The 24816-nt window shown below is 26.4% G+C and overlaps 1 protein-coding gene across 1 annotated transcript; it reads left to right on the plus strand.

The window, feature by feature from the left end:
* The first annotated feature begins 1719 nt into the window (after positions 1 to 1719).
* On the plus strand, positions 1720 to 21698 carry LOC123259915 (LON peptidase N-terminal domain and RING finger protein 3). The gene is made up of 9 exons (XM_044720732.1): positions 1720 to 2404; positions 16402 to 16520; positions 17337 to 17459; positions 17664 to 17891; positions 18197 to 18293; positions 18384 to 18592; positions 20000 to 20307; positions 20479 to 20686; positions 21288 to 21698. Exons 1-9 carry the CDS (start codon positions 1828 to 1830, stop codon positions 21645 to 21647), a joined length of 2229 nt encoding a protein of 742 aa, XP_044576667.1. The 5' UTR covers positions 1720 to 1827; the 3' UTR covers positions 21648 to 21698.
* Positions 21699 to 24816: the final 3118 nt, after the last annotated feature.

Here is a 24816-nt window from a genome sequence, read left to right on the forward strand (position 1 = left end):
AATATAAAAAATTCATTTTTTCATATTACTACTCCAAGATTGTTACTGTAATATGAATTCTTCATGTTGCTATCACATGATTTTTTTCATGTTGCTACCACAAGAATGTATCATGTTGTAGCCCCTATTTTTTTTCCGTGTAATAAAATGTTGCGATCACGAAACTGTGGTTACAACATAGAGTGAGGAAACACAATGGTTACATAAATATACAAAAAGTGTATATTACTAACGAACTAATGTCAAATGTTAAATTCAAAGATTCTTTTTATCTTTCTCGAGTATTTTCCTCAATTCAATCTTCAGCAATTCGCTATCAATCGTATCATAATTCATTTATTCATTTTATAATTAATAGTTGTCATTTTAATGAAATTCACTTGATAAATTAAATTATAACAATGGTACAATTTGTAATAAGAGAATTTTATTCTCCTACTTTCGAACTTGTATCCTAACCTTTCAAATTTTATCATTTCGTTATTAATTATGTCGTATTTATCATGGGATAAATTTTTTTTTAATAGCTGAATTATTTCTTTCTTCTAAAAATTTTTTCAACTTATTTTGAAACAATGTATTTCATAAAAAAATCACTAAAAAAAGGATTTTTTATATAAAAATTAATTTTAATCGAGACGAAAAATTCTTAAATCAAATACAATTAACTTAAATTAAACCAAGAATATTTTTTTAGTTCAAAAATTTTTCTAATAGTAAAAATTATTAAAAATACAGTAAACGAAAAAACATTCATATAAATAAGTCATATAACAATTTAATTTCCTCAAACTGAAAATACTCGAATAAAATCCAAAGGACTGTCAATCATTACGTGAAAATTCGTTACGAAGAAACTCTTCTAATCATCCGCACGTCACATTACCTTTGAAATAAATTCACCCTGAGCACTTACATTACGTCTGCAACTCATTCATCAAATTTTAGTCTCGAATTTACAATGCATTATAATCGGTAATATATAACCGCGGTGTTACAAAGAGTTAATAATAATTTCAAAAGTATACCTATATAGATACCTAACTTATAAAGCCGTTCACTTGGCGCGTCTCATCCCTGGTAGTTACCAAAACCGCCGCGAAAAGGTTCTATAAGACCGCGGGTAAACGTTTATATCAGAGTATTGGAGGCGCTGAAGTCGCGAGCACATAGTCACGCCGTTACTCGCTCGTTTGTTGTACTACCTCCGATTCCTCGGGTCTCGAGTCCGGTCAGCAAGCCGTCAGTGTGCCTCTGACAGCCGAGACGTCAGTGAGCAATAGTCGCAAGGAGCGCTTAACTATTTTTTATTATTATATCACCACATATTTTTTTATTATCAGTACATCACTCTCTTGCATTACGCCCACGATATTATTCAACCGCGTGGCGCGTTAAACTGTCAAAAATTGTCTCCAATTTTTTTTATTGCTCCAAAATAATAAATACAATATTTTTTAACTTACTTAAACTCCAATTAAATTTATTGCACGCGTTATTTATAAACTTGTGATCAAACTGGATTACTCTTAGTTTTAAGTTAATAGTTACGTAAAAAAGTGCAAGTGATAATTTTATAATCAATAAATTAATATTATGAATTTAAATTCATTTTAATTTAATTATTATTTTTTTTTAATCATTTTTAATAATTAAAAAAATGTCTAAGGGTTTTAATTTATTAAAATGTGCCGGGAGTGGATTTTATCGTGAAGATTTTAATTTTAAAAGTTGAAAAAAACAAGAAAAAAATTTTTTTTTATTTAAAAAATTAAATTATAAAAATTTAATTAGTTTTTATATTTAAAGTAATATTATTAAGTAATAATGGAAGCGGCTAAAGAAGCATTTGCATCTCGCAATTACGGCCTGGCGGTAGAAATGTACGAACGAAGTATTAAGCAGCATACGAATACTCCAAATCTGGAGCTCCTGATTGGATACGGCGACTCGCTGGCGCGATCTGGCCGGACAAGGGATGCTGTGGACGTGTTCGCGAGGTGTATGACCCTGGCGCCCTTGCCGATAGAGCGATTAAAGCACCTGACCTCCGCGCTACTGGAGGATCTCGCGGGAGGCGCTGCAATATCCCCCGCTTTGCCCTCGGGGAATAATAATAAGTCCTTCTCCTGTCCCACGTGTGAAGGGGCTTTGAGTCACCCCGTCACCGGAGGGTGCGGACACACGTACTGCAGGAGCTGCTACGAGATAGGGAAGCCTTGTCGCGCTTGCGGACAAAAGCTCGGCCCCCTCGCGGAGACCAATGTTCTGGTGCAGAGACTCGTCGAGAAGTGGTGGCCTAGAGAGACCGAGGCCTCCAGGGCGAGGCACGAAGGTGATGTCCTTTTGAAGGATGGACATCCTGCTGAGGCACTTGAACGTTATGATCTTGCTATTCGACTTGGTGAATATTTTCTTTGATTTTTTTATTTTATTTAGGAGCATAATTTTTTTTTAATTATTTTTAATCGTGAGACTAATTTTTAAGATTATTTATTATTTAAAAATTATCAAATTTTTTATTTTTTATTTTTTATTATTAAAATTTAGCCAGTAATTGCAAAGGATACTTCAGAAGTATAAAAAAAAATTATTTCTAATTTATTTAATGGAAATTCTGGTTAAATGATAAAACTTATTAAAAATTAGACAATAAGCCTTTTGTAAAAAAATTAAATTTTTTGATTTTTATTTTCTACGTTTTAATCAAATTTGAATTAATTCAAATATTATAAATTATATTATTCAAAAATTATCAAGTTAAAAATAGGAAATTTTTATTTTTTATTATTAAAATTTAGCCAGTAATTGCAAAAGATACTTCAGAAGTATAAAAAAAAATTATTTCTAATTTATTTAATGAAAATTCTGGTTAAATAATAAGAAATATTAAAAATTAGGCAATAAATCTTTTGTAAAAAAATTAAAATTCATTACTCGATTTTTATTTTCTACGTTTTAATCAAATTTTAATTAATTCAAATATTACAAATTATATTATTCAAAAATTATCAAGTTAAAAATAGAAAATTTTTATTTTTTATTATCAAAATTTAGCCAGTAATTACAAAAGATACTTTAGAAGTATAAAAAAAATTATTTCTTGTTTATTTAATGAAAATTCTGGATAAAAATTAATAAAAATTTGACAATAAGCCTTTTGTAAAAAAATTAGAATTAATTTTTCGATTTTTTTTATAACTTATAAACAAAAAATATAAGAAAGTAAGAAAATGAATAAATTTAGTTTCAATAACACCATTCAAGAATAAAATAATAATCTACTCAATAAATTTAAATAATAACAATAATAAAGTCAATCAAAAATATATCGCATATCTCATCAGTCCGAAAAAAGTTATTTCAATGTCAAGAGCATCGAGATATTTATTTTAGTGTGTATAAAAATACATAAATAATATTAAAGAAAACAAAAAAAAAAGAGGAAAAATAAAAAAGACTGACAATAAAATTTAAATGTTATTTTTTATACGTCTGATTAATTCGAGGCCGTTAGGCCAGTGTTTTTTGCATCGCGGAGGTCGTGGACCTCGATGCACAACCTATCGTTCTTTGTCTTAGTATAACTCGTCTTATACTACTTACTCTAATCGGGCGTCCACTATATACTACTTGCCGCTGACACTAACTGCAAATTGCAATTTCAATACCTCGGTATTATATTGCAAGTCGGGGACAAGTTAAGCCCGTCGTGGTCTGCGAAGTGAATTAAAGAAAATAAAAAAATACTTTACTCAGAGTTAAGTAGGAATTTTAAATAAAATAAGAGCAATCAAGTTGACCAGTGACGTTTAATATGCGCATGGGCAGTAAACCACGTGGATATGTCATTTAGATAGACAATCACTGCGCACTCCATACAATTTAAATTATTTTATTCATTTAATATTATTGTTAATATTGATGTTTTGCATCTTTGTATCTTATCGTGACAAATAAATTACATATACACTCTTATTTATTTATTAATTTATCGAGACATTGCGTCGTAATCTATATTAATGAAAGCGCATTTTATTATTCTGATATCGCAAATTTTAAGTATTCAATTTATTTAATTATGCTATTTATTCTTTCTGAATTTTACTCACGCATTTTAGTTTATTTAAATAATACTAATTTAAAAAAAGTTCCGCAAATTTTTAGATTTTTTTGATAACTTGCTGGTACTTTAATTTTCTTTTTAATTACCAAAAAAATTTTTTTTATCAATGTACGACACTAAATGAATTTTAATAAAAAAGCGACTTTATATTTTTAATTTTCTTCAACTGTTGATAAATAAATGAAAAAAAAAAAAAAAAAATAAATAAATAAATAAAACATAGTAGCGTGTAAAGCAAGTTCAACGTACTTGCAATATTCATCTGATAATCGTTAAACTCCTATTAATAAATAAACCGCACGGTGCATAGTGTAAAATACGAAAAGTTCCACTGCTGACACATTACGGAAAATTTATTTTTGTTTAAAAATATCGTGTTGAATAAAAGATTATTTTGTTAAAAAAAAAACGTCCCAATAGTTCATTATCATTTCGACACTCATGGTTTCAAATAGAATTTTTTTTAATTAATCAGTTTTTAATTAATCACGTATCAACAAATCGATAAGGATTATTTGTTGAAAAATTAACCTACACTACTTTATTTAACTGTAGTATAAATTGAACGCAATAAATCAACTGAAGGTAAATAAGCGATTGTAAAATACCTCGAGTTTTGCGCTTGAGTGTGCAATAGAGTCATTAGAGTCTAATTAAGTATTTTCATAAATTTTTTTCTCTTTCTAATTTCAGCTTTATCTATTTTTTAATAAAAAAAAAATTTAAAAACTTCTTTGTCTTATTTGTCAACCGAGATTATTAAAAATTCACGCAAATTCCTTGTCTAAAACGAAACCCATGCAATAAATCTTTTATAATGGATTTTTTTAATATTCTAAAAAGCATCCGAAGGAATGTCGAAGAAAAATTTCTCTCTGGAGCCGAGACGGGTTCGAATACAAAAAAAGTTAAAAGAAGCTAAATGCCGGATTGCAATCCCGTCTTCTGAAATAGTGCAGCCGCCGAAAATATAGCTCCGTAATTTAGTGTCGAGCGTTGTTCAGGTTTGTAGTATAAAAAGAATGCGTGTGTAAGTTTAAGTATGGGGATAAAAATAAAAATAAGGGCAAAAAGCAGAACTGAGCAAAAGAGAAAAATAAAAGGGCTGCAGCTGCTCTTAGCGTCGTTCGGTCGGCGCTTAAGTTCACGGCCAGTCTGACTAGCGAGCCAGTCTTATATTATGTAACTTGACGGGAGACGGGAGAGACTACATACTATACAGCATAAGCAATACACCAGCTACGTATAAAGCACAATACACACATACAACCTTACAACCGGACAGGATAGAGTTTATATTATTATTATTTTGATATTATGGAAGTACAGTATTCCGTGTTCTGTACTCTGCAGTATACCATTAACATTATATATATATATATATATATATATATATATATATATATATATATATATATATATATATATATATATATATATATATATATATATATATAGATTAAAGTAGAGAGTATAAGACCGGATAGTAAGCGAGAGATGAAACTTTTGATTGTATCCCCAATTTAATCCCCAATCCTCGATCCCTTTTATGTTCAACATAACAGAGAGACGTTTCACAGTCACAAATTTTAACTTAACTTTTATTATTATTTGTTGGATAGTATTAACTGCAATGTGTATGTACATTACGCTACATTGTAATAAGACACGGTTGGTCGCGCACCAAAGAACAAAGAGGCTCGTACAACGAACTCGTTATTTTCTTGTATTGTCTTTACTTGCTGAGAATTCATTTATCGCAGTATGTGTTTGTGTAATTGTAATTAATTATTGCATTACTATTGATGGTTGATGCTGATGTCTGATGCTGAAACAATAGATGTCACGCGTTAATGCATCTGTTACATAAATTTTTATTCACGAAATTTGTAATGTGTCTGAAATTATTTTTAATAATCACTTCACCTGTACACAGAAAAAAAGGTTCACTTGAGCCAAGAAAATATTTTTCTTCCTAATTATTTTCTTGAGAAAAAAAAATTTTTTTTGATAAGAAATTTCACTTATTCCAACAAAATTAATTCTCTTGCTTCAAGAAATACGTATCTTGATCCAAGAAAAATTTTTTTCTCAGCTGAAGTAGGTGACACTGCTTCCCTAAAGTATCTAAAAATCTTGATCAAGTATAAAAATTTATTGTATCAAGTATTTATGACAATTTTAATTAAGAAAAAATGACTTTCACCAAGAATAGAATTTCTAGAAAAATTTTTACTTCGGCCTTCCTTCAGGCACACTAAAATTTTCTTGAGCCAAGAATTTTGTTCTCCAGTCAAGAAATTTTTCTTTCTGTGTATCATCGCCTTTTTTTGCCATTGAGTCATTTTCACTTTGATTAATCGGTTATTATTGTATTAAAAGTTTTACAACTGAGTCATTGGGTTTAAATTTTACTTTTATTTATGCATGATTGCAATGTAAAGTCTTATTTTTATAGACTCGGGTTTTTTAGTGAATATTTAAAAAATAATTCTTATTTTTTACGATTTAAAAATTTTTTTTATAAGAAACTAAGTAAAAAAAAAATGTCTTCATAAAAATTGGAGAAATTAAAATTAAAATATATTTTTTATGAATTTTTAAGAATTTATTTCAAAATATAAAAGATTAATAATCAGAGAATCAAATATAAAAATGATAAAAATTCTTTCTAACCAATAATAGAAAAAATGTCTCACAGTATACCCAGGATAACGGATTGCTCATTAGTATGACGTTTCGCGTCATCGTCCTCTATCGTTTATCATTTTCTCAGAAGTAAATCTAGTGACTCGGCATTAATAAAAATTAAAAGGAGGTAAAATTATCAGCATTCTCTATAAATAATAATTAACTAATAAATAACGGAATATAAATATTAATATTTAATAAAATCCTTGAATAACAATATGTTAAATAAATAACTAATAACTTATATCAAATCGACCTTTTTAACAATCAGGGCATTTAATTAACCTACTTTGTTTCATAACAAACTTAACGTGACCTTCGAATACCCGATTATATCACTAGTTTCTTTTATTATTATTAAAAATTTTTTCTTCAATTTTAATATTATATCACACACATCTTCGTCGATTCTTTTCATCTCGAGTCATGTAACTCTTTACGTTACACCGCTGACCACGTTAAAAGTTACATAATCGCCTTTTCTCTCTCTCTTTTCTTCACTTCGTCATAGTACACTTTCTGATGTACATTACACATATTTAGCCATAAAAAATATTCAGAAAAACACAAAGGGTTTGAATTTAAAAAGCATTATTACATAACAGGTATTTAAAAAAAAATTACCGGCATCTGCATGAAAGTTTCGTCAAAAAACCACCTGCGCTCATGTAACCGAAATTAATTTATTGCGTACGAATATACTAATAGTTAAATTAATTACTCATGTAATTTCAAACAATAAAATGAATTATATTTATTAAGTAATAACTGCGTGATGTTCGATAATTGTTGTGTAAAGTAAATTAAACGAAAAATTCATTATTATTACATGATTTGATTATGATTATATTACATAAAAGAGAGCAAATTTAAAAAGATACTTCAAACATTTGCAATTGTGATATAAATACCGGTCTGTTGTCTCTAAGTGCCGTCGGAATGCCTTCGATTACAATGTATACGGATATAATTAGCCTGGTGCAAGAAATAAAATATACTCGACTTTTGATTATGATGACAAAGAAAATTAACTGATGATTCATGCTTTGTTTTATTTCTATGCATATTTATTGTTTGATAGAATTTTTAACCAACTAAACAAATGCACTGCTCAGTATTTCATTTCTTTGTTGTTACATAATTAAATTTATCGTGGGGTCCATATGCAAGATTACATATCTTTAATTGCGACTTTGTTACGTAGGATGTTACGAAAAAAATCGCAACCTTGATTTAGGATCGATATTTAATTAAATATTTAATGGCTTGCATAATATCCTTTATGCATTTATTTATTTTTTTTACTAAGTTTGTGTAAAAAAATTAAATTAAAAAAATTATTTTTTAATTTCGAGGAAAGTTATAAATTATAACGCGTGTTTATCAAGATCTTGTTTGAAACGCACAATAATTTTCAATTTCAAAATATTAGTGTTAATTTTTTTCTTAAAAAATTTCTTTTTAATTATTACTATTGTTAAATTTATACTTAAAAAATTTTCTACGAATTTCTTAATTTTTTTAACAAAAAATTTTTAATTTAAATAATTTCTATTGCCACAAAATTAATTTATTTATTAAAAAAAAAATAAAAGTTTAAGCGTCACATTTCCATTTAAAATTTAACAACCCTGCAGATAAATCCAACAGAGTACTAGTATACATTACATGTCTTGGAAGTAATAACACACATATAAATACATAACAGTGGTAGTGTTTCGGAAATAAAAACATGGAGAAGGAGAATAACCAGGAGGTTTAAATCGCGAGGAGAACGAGAGCAACGTGTCATGGCCACAAAAACAGAGGCGGAGGTCATTTTGTTGTATTTTTTTTATTATTATATTTAAATCCCGCATCATTAACTTCAATGAATTTACAGTAGACACATATATTGCTGCGTAAAAATATTATAATCAATAAAAAAAAAAATTAAAAATTCCGTGACTTGTTAAGTATAAATATAATTGTCGACCTAGATATTTTTATTGAATAGTGTGCGCTAAGAAAGCTTCCGTATCTCATTTAACTGCGTTTGTTTAATTTCTTGCAGTAAGCATGGAACTTAACTGTATAGACGAGGTATAAACATGAACTGACCTACTAGTCTCAGTCCAACTGGGTTTAATCTACCGCAACAATTAATCAAAACGTGTATAATACCATCGCCAATTTACCGCATTTTTACACTTGTTTTTTAATCGCCTCGCGTTGGCATTTTTATTTCCTTAGCTTCTTTATTTTGTAACGCGATTTATTGCCCAACTTTATTATATTTATATTTATATTTAATAATTCACAATCAATTATCACGTATCCTAATCCACGGGTTAATTAATAGAGCCTGTGATTAAGATCATAAATTTAATTTATATTTCAGTCATAAAGCATGACATTAAGTATCAGAATGTTAACGTGACAGTTGTTAACAGATTGAATCTTAATCCGAGGAATCCCCAGCGAGCAAATTCGCAGTTGCTTTATTTATCTGTGAAAATTACGTAAGAAAATAACCGAAACAAATTCTGATGGTTTTATGGACGACACAATCCATGTCACGGCGAAAAAAAACCTTACCTCGGACCCGCTTTTGCGCAAAATCCATTCCGCCCCTCAACTTCAGGACTTTGGATCAAGGACAACGTCTACATTCTGTGAAATCAATGAGCCATGTTCGAAGGCCATTTACACATTTGTTTAACTAAATAAATATTAGAAATATAATTTATTAATTATTAGATTAAAAAAAAAATAAACATTTTTATTAATTAAATTTCTTAATCCTTGACGATTCAAGTAAAAATTTTTCTATTAGTTATAATTATAATTTAAATAATAATAATAATAATTATTATTATTATTATTATTATTAAAATAATAATAATTATTATAATTTCAGAAAAAAAAAAATTACTTAGAATAAAAATAATTTTCATAAAAAAATTTCTTAAACAAAATAAAATTTTATTATTATTATTATTTAAATTATAATTACAAATAACAGAAAAAATTATTTCTTTATCACTTAAAAGTTTTTTGAATAAGAAAAAAAATTTTTTCTATTATAAAAATTTTATAACATAAAAAAATTTATTGATGAATTTTTGATGAAATTATTTATGAGTAAGGTTGACGTAAAAGCTTATCGGCAAAACTTGAAAGTAAATCCAAACGGTACATAAAATATTTATTTTACCAGAATTGTTTATTATTTAACATTTATATTTTTCCTTTTAGTAGTTTCTGAGAATGTGAATAATGTTCTTTAAAATAAATCACCAAATTTTATTTTATAGCATATTGTTATAAAGTTACCTGGCAAATTGCCAATAAGAGCAGTTTTAATAGCATGTAATAAATAAAATATTTGTAATGACAGAAGAGTTAGCGTCTGAGAAATACCGTATTATTTACCGACTACAAAGTAACACTATTTTTTTCCATATACCGAAATAATTAACCACGTAATTTCGTTATTGATAATTACCAGTGTTATAATCATCAATTATAATTAACATTAAAATTATCATAAATAAAAATGATGTAATAAAATTATTTCAATAAATATTACGTATAAATTCATTGAAGGACATGTAATAATTACGAAATTATCAATACGTAACTCCGTCTGAGAAAAGTAACACACATAAAAATTACCTAAAATATTTATATAAATAAATATATATTTGTAAATTCGGCATATAAAATAATACATTAGATTTTATATCTAATTATATAAAAATAAACTACAAATTACTTTGATAAACTGTATCGGGTTATATAAATGACACTTGAATTCACATGAGCCCTAATTGATTCAATCGATATGAGATGTGACTTAAGCTTATATTAATATGAGGTAGATATTAAAATCGAACCGTGGTATGGGTACATGATTATCAATGTTTATGTATATATGTACATAATATTGATATATGTGTGTATATTTAATATAATACACGCAAGATTATAAATGAAAAGTAACTTTGCGTTAATGCAGATAAGATAAGACAGTCACGTGTTTCTTATACTCACTGTCAAACTCTGTTATGTAAACTATGTTAGATCCTGGCGAAATGCCATCTATCACACTAAGATCTAGTTCCTTCTTACGCTTTATCTAATATACTAATATACACTTTTTATTATTAATTACCGAGTTTTGTTGATACAAGACAATTTGAAATCTGTAAGCAAATGCCAAAGTAAATTTCCGGTTGCTCGGAAGTTTCAAATTATATTTTTTTTTTTTCATAACTAAAAATTCAATTTTTGAGCAAACTACTAATTTTTCCAATAATTTTCTTATTTAATAAAAAATTATTTTAAATCGTAATTTTTAAGATAAATAATTCTCAACATAAATTACTATAATTTTTAATGAAAAAATTCAAAATAAACAAAATCAATAATAAATTTCTTTTTATATAAAAAAAAATAAAGTCTTTAATTTAAAATAATTTTTACTTATCAATCATAAACTTAATTTAATGTTATTTTATTTAAAATATTTTAATAAATTAAAATAAAATAATTTTTACTTATCAATCATAAACTTAATGAAATAAAATAATTATTTCTATTTAATTAGAAGACAATAATCATAATAAAGAATAAAAATTGAATCATACGAGCAAGTACAATGAAATGTAAGCTATCAATTGCGATTAATACAGTAGAGAGACCATAATAGTATATACACATTACACCGACGAATGACGGAGATTAATACCGTGTACAAAAGAGAGTGATAAAGCCAAGTGAGATGAAAATAATAAAACACACATGCACTAATGGACATGATCCACACTCTTAAATCTGTCAGTATCTACGTATGATCCTACATATGATATATGCTAACTCCTAGCTAAGTTATACCTATACACATATACACCTATTAACAAGATGCGAATATAAAAGTAATTCGGTGTGCGTGAAATTGAATTTAAGCTGGATATATAATAAGTTGATGTGACTCGAGTCGAGATTGTATAAATGGCGAGTATGCTATACCACCGAGACTCCGGCCTTATGAATCATACTCCAATCATTCTCGATTCAGTTATGCAATCTCTTACTCTGCCTATTTATATCCTATCCCGCTTTATTATAGTTTCAATTGTTATTGTTAATTTATTATTAAACACATAGACATTCCTACCCTCGGACACAAGCCTTTTATACATCATACATCTTATATTAATTGTCAAAAAGCTACTGGACTCGATACAGTCGCCAATAATTGTACTTTTTCACTATTTTCACCAGACAATCCAATTAAATCCCGAATTACCGCGACCAAAAAGCAAATCTTTGCTATCTCTTTCTAGTTATCGTTTTACAGCATAAATTTATATATGTATATGTATATATTGCGTAATGATAGATTTATATAAATGGTTACGTTGACACTAAAGTCCCAGCCGAGCGAATAGAAGCGCGTGCTGAGTAGTTACTCGTCCACGCCGCTCTGCTATGCTTGTTATTATCTAATGAAACATCCACGAAACTAAAATTTAGGAATTAAATAAAAAATTTATTTAATTAATTGGCTGGTAACGTTTTGTTTTAAATATTGCGGGAATTATCCGTTCAATAATTGTCATTAATTAATTTGAATAAATTAAATTTTTATTAAATAACAAAATTATTAAATTAAATTTTTAAGAGAAGAAAGTATGAGGAAAAATAGTTTTTAGGTAGATAAGTGTTGGGCAATAGTTCCCGGTAAATTTTGCCCACTAAACGGTCCTCCGAATGGCCCGCATTGGTCGCCGTTGTCTCAATTACATAATAAAAACGCTTATGTAAGATTAGAGAAGTATAGAAGTATAGTTTATATCTATAGAGTTAACTGTTGTATTGAATAATATAAAGAGTCTAGTATAGGGTATATAATACACCAGAATAGTACATAGCAGAATGTTAGGTATATAAAATATATAATAGCGTAGAGGAGGCAAACGTCGCCACGCATGAACGTGGTGGCCGGTGGCCCGTAACTACAACTCGTCACTTGGATAAACATTTGATCTATTATGTTATGTTACACATTGAATTCGTCACTTGTACGCGTCAATTCACTGTTAAAATATACTTTCAATAATATTTACCTAATTTTTTTTTTTTTTGGTAATTTATTTATAATACTTTTTGGTAAAGAATTAATTTTATGAGATTGATCATTTTTATTCCACAAATAATTTAATTTCTAATACAAAAATTAAATTGTAGATTTAAATAATTTATTTGTGTAAATATTAATTTAATTTACTACTTGTGATAAAAAAAATTTGTAATTTAGATTTTTAAAATCGGTAATATATTTTTATTCCTTCAAAAAAACAATTTTAAGTTTTTGTTATTATGATTTTTTAAACTGAAAAAAAATTACGAAATTTTTTTTAGTAAAAGTAAATTAAGTAATTTAAGTTTTTTTAATTAAATTATCTAAAAAAAAAAAACTAGGCTATAACAATATAATCATGTAACAATGAGTAATGATATAACGTACCATTAAAATTCAGGTATTCGAATTTGACGAGCCAAAACATTAAGTAGGAAGTCAATGGACTTGAATAAAGTGTTCTATAATAGCAGTATAATTAAACCAAGAATTAAGTACTTGAATAATAAATTTTCCTTATTCTTTGTATTATTTTAATTCGAATTATTTATTAATCTCAATCTTGTTACTTAGTATATAATTTGTTTTTTTTTTTACGAGTGGAAAAAACTTGAGATTGAGACGTATAAAATAAAAGAGAATCGATTGAGTCGGTATCAAGGGAACTAAATATATTTATACTTTTAATTCGTGATACAAAAAAACCAAGCAAATAATACCGCCTGAAAGAAAGAAACTTGAACGAGATTCGAGAATATTGAGGTCAAGGAGTAGACGAGTGTCATCGAGAAAGCTGGTGGACGTGCTCGTGAGTAGAATAGATCAACGAGTGGGGCCTTCATAGAACTAAGGCTGAGGTACTTGACCGTGAAAAAAAAATCATGACTAAACAAAGCTAGCCTCTGGTTTTTATACCATCATCTGATTAAATTTTATTCGATATCATTTTTAGTTTAAAAATAAAAATAAGACATTTATGACTAATTATTTAATTCATTTATTTTTTAATTGCTGTTGTTGTTATTAATTAGATTTATGTTAAGTTTTATTTAAAGAATGTCGTTGTTTTTATTTAACCACGTCCGGTTTCCTGCTGTGATAACTCCGTATGTCAATAGAATGCGACAAAAGGAGGCAAAAATAGTTTAATATAATAATAATAAACTCTAACCGCGTATGGAGATTAGTTTTACTTCTAGGACATATTTTTTTTTCCAGTTTGTAACATTTATAAAAACTAGGTAATGGGATTTTTGCAATTTAAATTTTTTATAAAAAAAATAAAAATGTTCTTTGCAGTCGGGGTTAAATGGAGTAGAGTATTATTTTAATTTGCATTTTATGCAGTCTCTAAAAAATATTTTAATCAGATTTTATAATTAAAAAATAAAAAATTCTAGTGTTTTAGTAATTTGAAAAATATTTAAAAGGTAAGAAAAAAATGAATAGTAAAGTTATTGCAGCTGCAATGATACAGATCGCATCGTGATTCTATGTAAGTGCATGTGGAAGAAGCATATATAGTATCATATAATATAAATACTTATAATAGTATACGAGAGTACAAACTAAACAGACTAACGTTACGTAAAGGTCGGTTACCCGCGGCCACGTACATTCTGATGGCATGCCTACTCTTCTCACTTGCTCATCCAATCGTTCTCTACACTTTATTACTCTTCACGTATAATAATGATAATAATAATAATGACGATACTAATAATAATGATCCTCCATATATAATACCACTTCAGTTGAGGTTCAGTGTAATGTAGACGATCCCTTTATTGCAAATTACTGGGCCGTTAACTCGAGCTCTGGGATTCTTAGCCGACGAAGGTCGATTTAGTTGTACTTTTGTACAATGTATGACAGCAAAAATACTTCAAAGATCGTATAGTACTAAAATGTAAGGCTTTACTGCATTATTTTCTGTTACCACTTAACTATATACTATAAGAGCTTCTGCTTTTCTTTAGATTTATGATATCGTAACTTGACAAATAAATCTTTATTCTTGAGACATAATTTAGTTAGTTATTTCACTTTTAAGACACGGGAATTTGTTTTAATTGACATAAATTTTTCTTTTAATTATTTGTTTGTCATTTATTTTTTTTGGGGTTAATTTTAAAAAAATTATTTATTTTACAAAAAAAAAAATAATTTTCTTAAATCTGATAAAAATTTATTATTATTATTATTTTATAAACAATAAAGAATTTTTTTTTCTCGGGGTTAATTTTTAAAAAATTATTTATTTTACATAAAAAAAATAATAATTTTCTCAAATATGATAAAAAATTATTATTATTATTTTATAAACAATAAAGAATTTTTTTTTATTTGCATATAAATATGAGGTAATAAATAAATATATGTTTAAGCAAGATGTCTAATGATACAACACTATAAAATTAACTAGCGAATAGTATACATATATATTGTACTAAAAGAGTATAAAATAATGACACGTATAATTTGCACGAGAACGTCAATTTAACGCTTCGATAATATCGACCTCGACATTCGCTTGAAAGCTACTTAAGTTCGATGTACTCGGTGTCAATGTAATTTAAACTTCACTATTTCTCACAATCTCTTTTATTATATTGGCAAACACAAATTTAAAAAAATAAAATATTCGGGTATCATATATATATATATATATATATATAAATAAAGATTTATTGCTAAATTAATACCAACCCAGACTTAAATAAATTTCGAACAATTAGATTTAATGAAATCCTAATAGTTTATGACGAAATATTGTGATTGGTATATAACAGTTAATGTAATTGGTAACCAGTTATATATTAGTAGATAAAAGTATCTTGTGAAATACCTGGACCAGTGGAACGATAAGTAACAGTTTGTTACGCAAAGTTACAAGAGATATTATGAAAGTTGGTTTACTATTAAAACCGAACAGGATAATAATAAAACAATGCATTGTATCGCCCCCATCAATTCGTTTTATTGCAGCATTGTTTAATTTTCATTTTTATTTAATATGTTTTTTTTTTTTTTTTTTCAATAAAAACTAAAATTTCTGCAATAGCTATTAAATAAATAAAATGTATGTTTAATAAATCTTATAAATATGTTAATTATGCTGAAAAATTTCTATCATTTCCCAGTGACATTTCAAATCATAAACTTTATTTTATTTTATATTAATTAACAGTGTAAATATTTATTAACAGTTAGATTAATTGAGCAATATATCTAAGTAATTAATTTTATTTCTTCAACTACTTAAAAATTTTACCTACAAATTTTTCAAGAAAAAAAAACGACTATTAAAAACCAATTAATCAATTACTAAAGAGATTTGTTTCTGCTATCAAAACCAGAAGCTAAATCCCACACAATTATAATTACCATAATAATAATATTGAAAACAAATGACTGCATTAACGAGGACTAATTAATTTCCGTAATTACGTTCTAGCACCAAACAGCCCACTTCACTTTAGCAATCGAGCTAACGTTCTGCTCATCCTAAACAGGCCGCAGGCATCATTGAACGATGCCGATCACGCTGTGCGCCTACGACCCGACTGGGGAAAGGTAATTAAAACTTGGCATTACATTATATTATTTATAATCATAAATAAAACTAAACACTATCACACCCTCAACGAAATTCTAATCCTCAAAATTAAACTAAAGTCCTTAAATATTTATGTCTTTAATATTTATGACAGAATTAAAGATATCCGGTTTTATAACAGTTATACAACTTCCGTCATCATAATCAGTACTGGGTAACCTTAGTCATACTCTATTGACGCGATTAATTTGAAGCTGTACGTGTAATTGAAGATATTTATTGCCGTATGAATAAACTATTTATCAAGCATGTTGATTCAATATTTTATAACTCAATTCCAATCCATAACTTTGTTTCAACCTCAAAATGTTCACCTCATAAATTCATTCCTTATATTCTTAACTTAGTTATAAGTTTAGTTATATTATATCCATGCAATAGAAGGCGTGCAATATTTTTTTTTTGCTTCAAAAAGTCTTCCCACAGATAAATTATCATTTTGCATTTATACCCCCGATTCAGTATCTGCGAAATAGTTGGTGAAAAATTTTATTAAATTGCTCTTTCATCATCTAAATCGTTACTCACTCAAGATAAAAATCAATAAATGACGTAATGAGTATGCATAAAGCAATAACATTCGCGTGGTAACGACAATAGTCTACTGTACAACATATTACGTACATGTATATCAACTAACAACACACAATTCTATGCTATATATCGTTGCTCCATATTTTATCAACATTACAGTAAAAAAAAATCTAGATTGTAAGAGACATTTTAAATGCATTAATAATTAATTTTTTTTTTGTATATTTAATCAAATATAGGGTCATTACAGAAGAGGTGTAGCTCTGTCAGCTCTAGGAAGACATGAAGAAGCTTTTGTAGCTTTTTGTACTAGTGTAGCAATTGATAAAAATACTCAAAATATTCGCCATGAATTAACCAGAGTGAGTTTTATTTCTTATTAATCATTTTTGTTTTTAAAATTGAAATTCATTGGGAAAAAAAAATAGTTTTGTTAAGAAAAATTAATTGAATTATTAAGAATATTTTTTTTTTTTTTGAAGAATTGATTTAAATATTTTTTAATTAATTTAAAAAAATGTAATGAAGATTTTTATTTATTTATTTATTTATTTATTTATTTATAGGTACTACATCGTGTGTTATTAAATTTACGACGAAGTACAGTATCGCGAGGACCATACGTTTTTACTGAAAGCAATGTAAGATTAAGAAGAACCCGTGACCATCATCATAATCATCACTATCATTACCGCGCATCACGGATTTTGAATTCAAGTCAACGACACCGACGTCCGGCCCTTAATTCATCAGACTGCGAAGATAATAGTAGTAGCGAAGAAGAATTTACCCAGGTAATAATAAATTACAAGTTACAAAACATAACTAACAACAAATAGATCAATAAAATAACATCTATGATTAAATAATTGATAACCAGGTAAACAATTAAAATTCATGTCAATGATTAATAAAGTTAAGTCTCGTGCGCGGCTGCGAGATTATCGATTTCAGTAGAGTATACCGTGTCACATTATTCTGTCTCTCTTTATTTTTTGCTCTCTGATATCAATCACCATTTCGTCCGACTACATGTTTTTTTTTTATTATTATTTATAATTTATAATATGGTAATAATTGTTGTATTTTTATTTTACAGGCAATATGCCGGAGGGTGAGCAACAATGTACCTCAAGGCAATGTTAAATTACATATTTTACTAGACCGTATTTATCAGGAAGTTGAAAAATTAAAAAGTAAGATTCGATGCTTTTAATTGTTGATAAAAAAATGAATTTAAATAAAAGAAAATTAATAATGATTTTTTTATTTTGTTTTTTAAATAGGAGTTGAACGAATGCCAGCTGAAATTCTACTTCCGCCATTGTCAGGAAGTAGTACCGTAGCTACAGGTGATTTGGATTGCATTTTGTGTTGCCGTTTATTATGGAAACCTGTTACAACACCTTGCGGACATACGTATTGTTGGATGTGTTTAGATCGCTGTCTCGATTACTCATCAGCATGTCCACTTTGTGTTACATCTCTCGCTGATGTAATATTTACTCATTAATTGATTTTTAATTGTGGCTTGTATTGTGTTATGTGAAAAATTTATGGTCTCTATTTTTAATTATTTGGAGCAAAAATTATTAATTTAAAAAAATTTACCAAAAAAAAATTAGAGTTGGTAAAATTGATAAAGCATTACACGGGAAAAAGTAAACTGTAAATTCACTTGGATTTCGGTTAATTATTGTAGTTTCAAACAGTACAGCGGACATCGGGGTGGGACAAATCTAAATATTACAAAACAATGTAGAAAGAGTAAAAGCCACAATTTATAATTTAATATCGAAAATGTAATTAGTAGCTGTTACTATAGTAAATAACAACTCTCTCATCTTAAAAAATTACAGTTTCAAACAGTTAAAATTGCCGTTTTAATATACAGTCTATACTATTCTCCTATGAGGAGAAGGGGAAGGTCTCACACTCGAAGAATTTAATATTTGAAACAGTATAAATTCTACTCTTAAAATATATATTTTACCAGTCCAAGCAAATCAATAATTATAGTTTGATTTTTAGCGTTGTGTTTAAAATTTATCATTTTACTTTGTAAATATTGACGTTGCTTGTATAGAAATTTAGTAACTGTAGTTTATATTTTTTACATATCATGCGATCATTTTTTAGGTACCAAATGATAAATATCAAAGTCAAAATTCTTAATTATTATACTTTAACATTTTCGACTTTTACATAGCGAATATTACTGTTTGAAATAGTATTTTCTTCCATGTAAATAATAAATAGTAGCATTTAAATAATAAATATTATAATGTGATTGTTAAAATCACGATTTTATTGTTTGAAATGGTAATTTTTTCCAGTTGATCATTACTTATTATAAATCGAATATTATTTAATACAGTTTACTTTTTTCCGTGTAATTATAAAAGTTTTAAATTTAAACTCTGGGTTAAATATTCAAGATATAAAAAAATCATATCGGCGGTCTAATTAGCAATTTGTCTGACTCCTTATTTTTTAAAGGATGATTTTTTAACATTTTGATGTAGCAATAATCCAATTATAAATTATTTAAATGATTCAAACCTAAATATTATATCTCTATTAGATAATAATGATATTAAATGGTTTTTTAAAGTAATAATAAATTTTTAACTAATTATTTTTTTCGTACAAATAGAAGATTCTCTAGAATGGAGTTAGACAATTTGCTAATTAGAACGTCGATATGATAAATTTTTTTGTAAAAAATTAAATTTCCTACAAAAAAAAAATCTTATCACTTTTTCCGTATCTCTTATCATTTAACCAGAATTTTAATTTAATTAAAAAAAAAATGAATTGAAAATTTTACATATAATTTTTCACAACAAAGTGCTGATTTTTGTAATCGTGTATTAATTGGATTAAAATTTAATAATTGCAGTACTTGGCAAGTAATCAAAAAACGGTAACCGAATTTGTGGAGAAAGCACTCAAGACTATAGCACCGACGGAGTACTCATCGCGAGCAACAAATCACCGACTCGAGCTAATCCAGGGTTCAGGACTTTTGGGAAATAATCAGCACAACATCGCGGTATTCGTGTGTACGACGGCGTTCCCCTGTGTCGCATGCCCGCTGTTTGTTTACGAGCCGCGATACAGGCTGATGGTACGCCGTTGTGTTGAGAGTGGGGTCAGGCACTTTGGCATTGCCGCTTGCCTCAATCGCGAAGCCACAGGTAGCAAAAGGTCAGTGATTATTTTTAACTCTTTTATTTTATTATAAGACTTGCTACTTGTTTAATTGCTTCTTTGTCTAGCTAGTTTTTTTTTTTTTTAATTTCAAGTAATTTTTATCATTAATTAAATTAATTGGCACGAAAATTTTTGGTTTAATAAATTTTTTATTTTATTTTGCAGATACGCGGAATACGGGACCGTTTTGGAGATAAGAGATAGAGTTTTAATGAAAGATGGATGTAGTATTTTAAGCACCGTGGGTGGTAGAAGATTCCGAGTGCTCTCTGGCGGTGAAAGAGACGGTTATGATACTGCGGAAGTTGAACTTATTCGTGATTCACCGATTCCATTAGAATGTTTGTCAACTGTTAGAGAACTTCATGACAAGGTTCGTTAATTTTTTTTTAGTGGGAAAAAATTGATCTGTATTAAAAAAAAATACAATCAATTGAAAAAAAAAACTAATTTTTTAAAAATTAAATTTAAAAGATTTTTATCAATAATTATTATTGGTGTGAAAAATATTTAAAATTTTGAATTTTATAGAGAAAAATTAAAAAAATGGATAAAAAATAATGAAATTAATTAAAAATATAACAAATATATATATATATATATATATATATATATATATATATATATATATATATATATATATATATATATATATATAATCAATTGAAGAAAAATTAATATTTAAAAAATTAAATTTAAAAGATTGTTATTAATAATTATTATTGGTATGAAAAATATTTAAAATTTTGAATTTTATAGAAGAAAATTAAGAAAATGAATAAAAAATAATTAAATTAATTAAAAAAAAAAAAATATAATCAATTGAAGGAAAACTAATTTTTTTAAAATCAAATTTAAAAGATTGTTATCAATAATTATTATTGGTGTAATAAATATTTAAAATTTTGAATTTTATAGAGAAAAATTAAAAAAATGGATAAAAAATAATGAAATTAATTAAAAAAAAATTGTAGGTATGGTCAAAAGGTAAAAAGTGGTGGTCAAGTGTATCACCAATCCAACAAGAAGAAATAGAGCGAGTATTTGGCGAAATGCCAACGCCGGAAGAAGACTGGATCCGTTTACCAGACGGTCCCTCGTGGACGTGGTGGATTCTCGCGATATTACCTCTCGGACCACAACTGCAGGTCGGGATTTTGGGGACCACCAGCCTGGAAAAACGTCTCAGGGCCATTGAAAAGACTTTGAACCACATGGAAAAGCGGCAGCTGACGATAACGGCAGCCCCTGCCGAAGATACGACCACGTCCTCGAGCATTTGCCAAGACGACAATGATCTTACTCACTCTTCCGTTTCAGTCATGCACTCATAATCTACCACCATATTAATATTTAATCACTCTCACAATCATTACTTTTAATAAGAAAAAAAAATTAGATATGTAATTAATTAATAATTATTGATTATATGTTATAAATTATAATACTTCATTCTGTCACCGACCAGCAGAATCCATTTTTTGTCACAATATTTACAAGCGATAATCAGACTGACAATAGCTTCGATATTGAATTAAAATTTACTATTTACTATTTAATATTATCTATCGCCATAAACAATAAGGACTAATATTTTACTCTCTTTAATATTAATTAATAATAATTAATAATTAATTAAAGAAATTGAACTGCTATCTATCATAAATTTTTCATACTCGAAAAACAATAATATATTTATTATTATATTAAATGTTTTAAAAATAAATTAAATCGCGCGACAATTGTTGATAATTAAAGCGTTAATTAATTAATAAGATTAATAAAAAAAATTATGAGAATTAATAAGTGGATGGTACAAATATAGTGAAACATATCGAAAGTAATAATTTATTTTTAAAACATTTAATATATAAAAAAAAATAATAATAATAAAGTAAACTGCTAATGCAATGTGCAAATCTGTTCTTCCATAATTAAATATTTACATTTACAATTTATTACTATACTCAATAATAATATCTTTATTATGTCTTTAAGATTATAAATAAATAATAATAATATTTAAAATTATTATTATTAATTTTATTATTGCTATTAAATTTATGCATACAAGTACTTGCGCTTGTGACCATTAAAATCAATAATTTTCATTTTCAATTATAAATAAATATATATAGATAGATACATATAAATTTATTTTTAATAATGACATTCGATGAAAGTTTTAGATTTAAAGTGACTAAATAATTTTTTACTTTATTTAACGGCTAGTTTATTAAAAAGTGAACAAATAAAATAATTTAATAAGACTTATGGTTCGTTTAAAAAAAAAAAAAAAATAAAGCCAGTAATTAATGTCTACTATTAAAAAAATTTTTTTTAAATTAAAAATGAATGAAAATGATAAATAATTCCATCGAGATACAACGATATGCTTAAAGAGCATTTTAATTTTTATTAATTAATAAATAAGTGATTAAATATTTTATATTCGATTAAAAAATAATTCCATCAATAAGACTTTGCATGTACACTAGTGCATACTATTTATTCTTCATTTTCATTACTATTGTTATTGTCAATCACTAGCACGCCTAGACATCATATCAATTAATTTAAACGTGCAATTTTAAAATTGTTTTTTACTAAAATAAAATTAGAAAAAAAACTGCAATGTCTTTAAATAAATAAAATAAATTGCACATTAAAAATACCAATGTGCATTCGTCCATTTGTTTGCCAAATATTTTTACTCTGCAATTTTTAATAAAACAATACTTTTTCACGTTTAATAAATAATTGTAGACGCACTTGACATTTTCATACTGTTTAAAAACAACAAACCAATTTACAAAGTTACGAATCATGCATTGTGATATTACTCTATAGCCTTCCTTGTATATTGTTACAACTATTATTATTATTACTACTATATTATATGATAAAATTATATTATATTATATAATATTATATATACATGTATATTAATATTAATTATTAATTATTATTATTATATGATGCCATCTGACTTTCCATTTTTACTTCGAAAACATTTATATATTTATCTTCATCTTCATATCGATTGAAATAAAATATGTGAAGCCAACTTTCTTTTGTTTATTTAAAAAAATTGATGCTTATTTTTTTTTTTTTTAATTAATTAATTATATAATAATCACTATCAAACCTAATGTCTATTTATTTAGAAATATATACTGTTGCTCCTGCACCTTCCAGGGATTACTACGGTATTAAAGTTTTAAACGACGAGGTACTGCTATTATATTTTTTAATTATTGATAATTTTTTTTGTATTATTATTTAAGATTAAAATTTTTCATTGGAAAATTTCTAATGGACCACATAAATATCCAGGAGTAATAAGTATTAATTTTAGCGAGTGGAGTGAAAAGTCTAGAGATATTAGATTTATTTTTGGTAATTGTTATTTTTTTTTACCTTAGACGTGATTCATAATTTTCTCATAAATGTATGAAAATTAATTTAGCCGACATCTAAAAATTTTTATTATTTTTTTTATCAAAGAATTATTACAAAAAAATAAAAAAACAATTTTCATTTGTTAAAAACTTCAAAAACTATTAGTGCAATTTTTTGAAAATATTTTTAGTTATAATTTAATAAATTAAGCAAAATAAAAAAATCAAAAATGTCGGCTAACTTTATTATTATTGAAAATTAAGTTAGCCGACATCTAAAAATTTTTAGAATTTTTTTTTATTAAAAAAATTATTACAAAAAAATAATAAAAAATTTTATTTGTAAAAAACTGTAAGTGCAATTTTAAAAAAACATTTTTTTTTTCTAATTTAATTATTAAAAAAAAATTAAGAACGTCGGCTAACTTTAGTATTGTCATAAATGTTTAAAAATTTATTTATTTATTTTTGTGCTAAATTAATTTTTTATAAATTAAATTTCAGGTGAATCAACAGTAGACTGTATTGATAAAATAGTAAATAAAAAATACCTATTAACATTGCCAATAAATTTTATAAATAATTTACTCAAGTATCTGTCGATAAATGATTTAAAAAATTTTTGTTTAGTATCACGAGCTGCTTATCAGGTAATTTTTTAAATTAATTAATTTGATTTATTATTAAAATAATTTAATGAAAAATATTTTTAACCAGATAATAAAAAATCAAGTAGTCAAAGAATTGATAATTAAAAAATTAAGACCCAGTCTTAAAAATAAAACCAATAAATTTAATAAAAAAAATATGGCATATAATTGGAACGGATTATCGAAAGAAACTAATGATATTGATAAGCGATTGCAAATAAACCAAAAGATTATAGGATCGAGTGATAAAAATTCTTATCAAAAATCATTGAAGCTTCAATTGGAACCAGCGCGATCAGTGAATTGGAATAAAAATATCAGAAGCTCAGTATCTGATAATTCTATAAAAAATAAACCGACAAAACGAGTTAATGTCATAAATGTACCTTCCCTCGAAGAAATAATGAGTAAAAATATTTTGACTAATGTTAGCAAAGAACCTGATCAAGAAA

Source organism: Cotesia glomerata, linkage group LG2 (genome assembly GCF_020080835.1).
Source record: "Cotesia glomerata isolate CgM1 linkage group LG2, MPM_Cglom_v2.3, whole genome shotgun sequence".
Lineage (NCBI taxonomy): Eukaryota > Metazoa > Arthropoda > Insecta > Hymenoptera > Braconidae > Cotesia > Cotesia glomerata.

Coding starts and splice junctions, on each gene's coding strand:
- LOC123259915 (XM_044720732.1), top strand. CDS start 1,828: ATGGAAGCGGCTAAAGAAGCATTTGCATCTCGCAATTACGGCCTGGCG. Junction 16,521..17,336: donor TACGACCCGACTGGGGAAAG/GTAATTAAAACT, acceptor AATCAAATATAG/GGTCATTACAGAAGAGGTGT. Junction 17,460..17,663: donor TTCGCCATGAATTAACCAGA/GTGAGTTTTATT, acceptor ATTTATTTATAG/GTACTACATCGTGTGTTATT.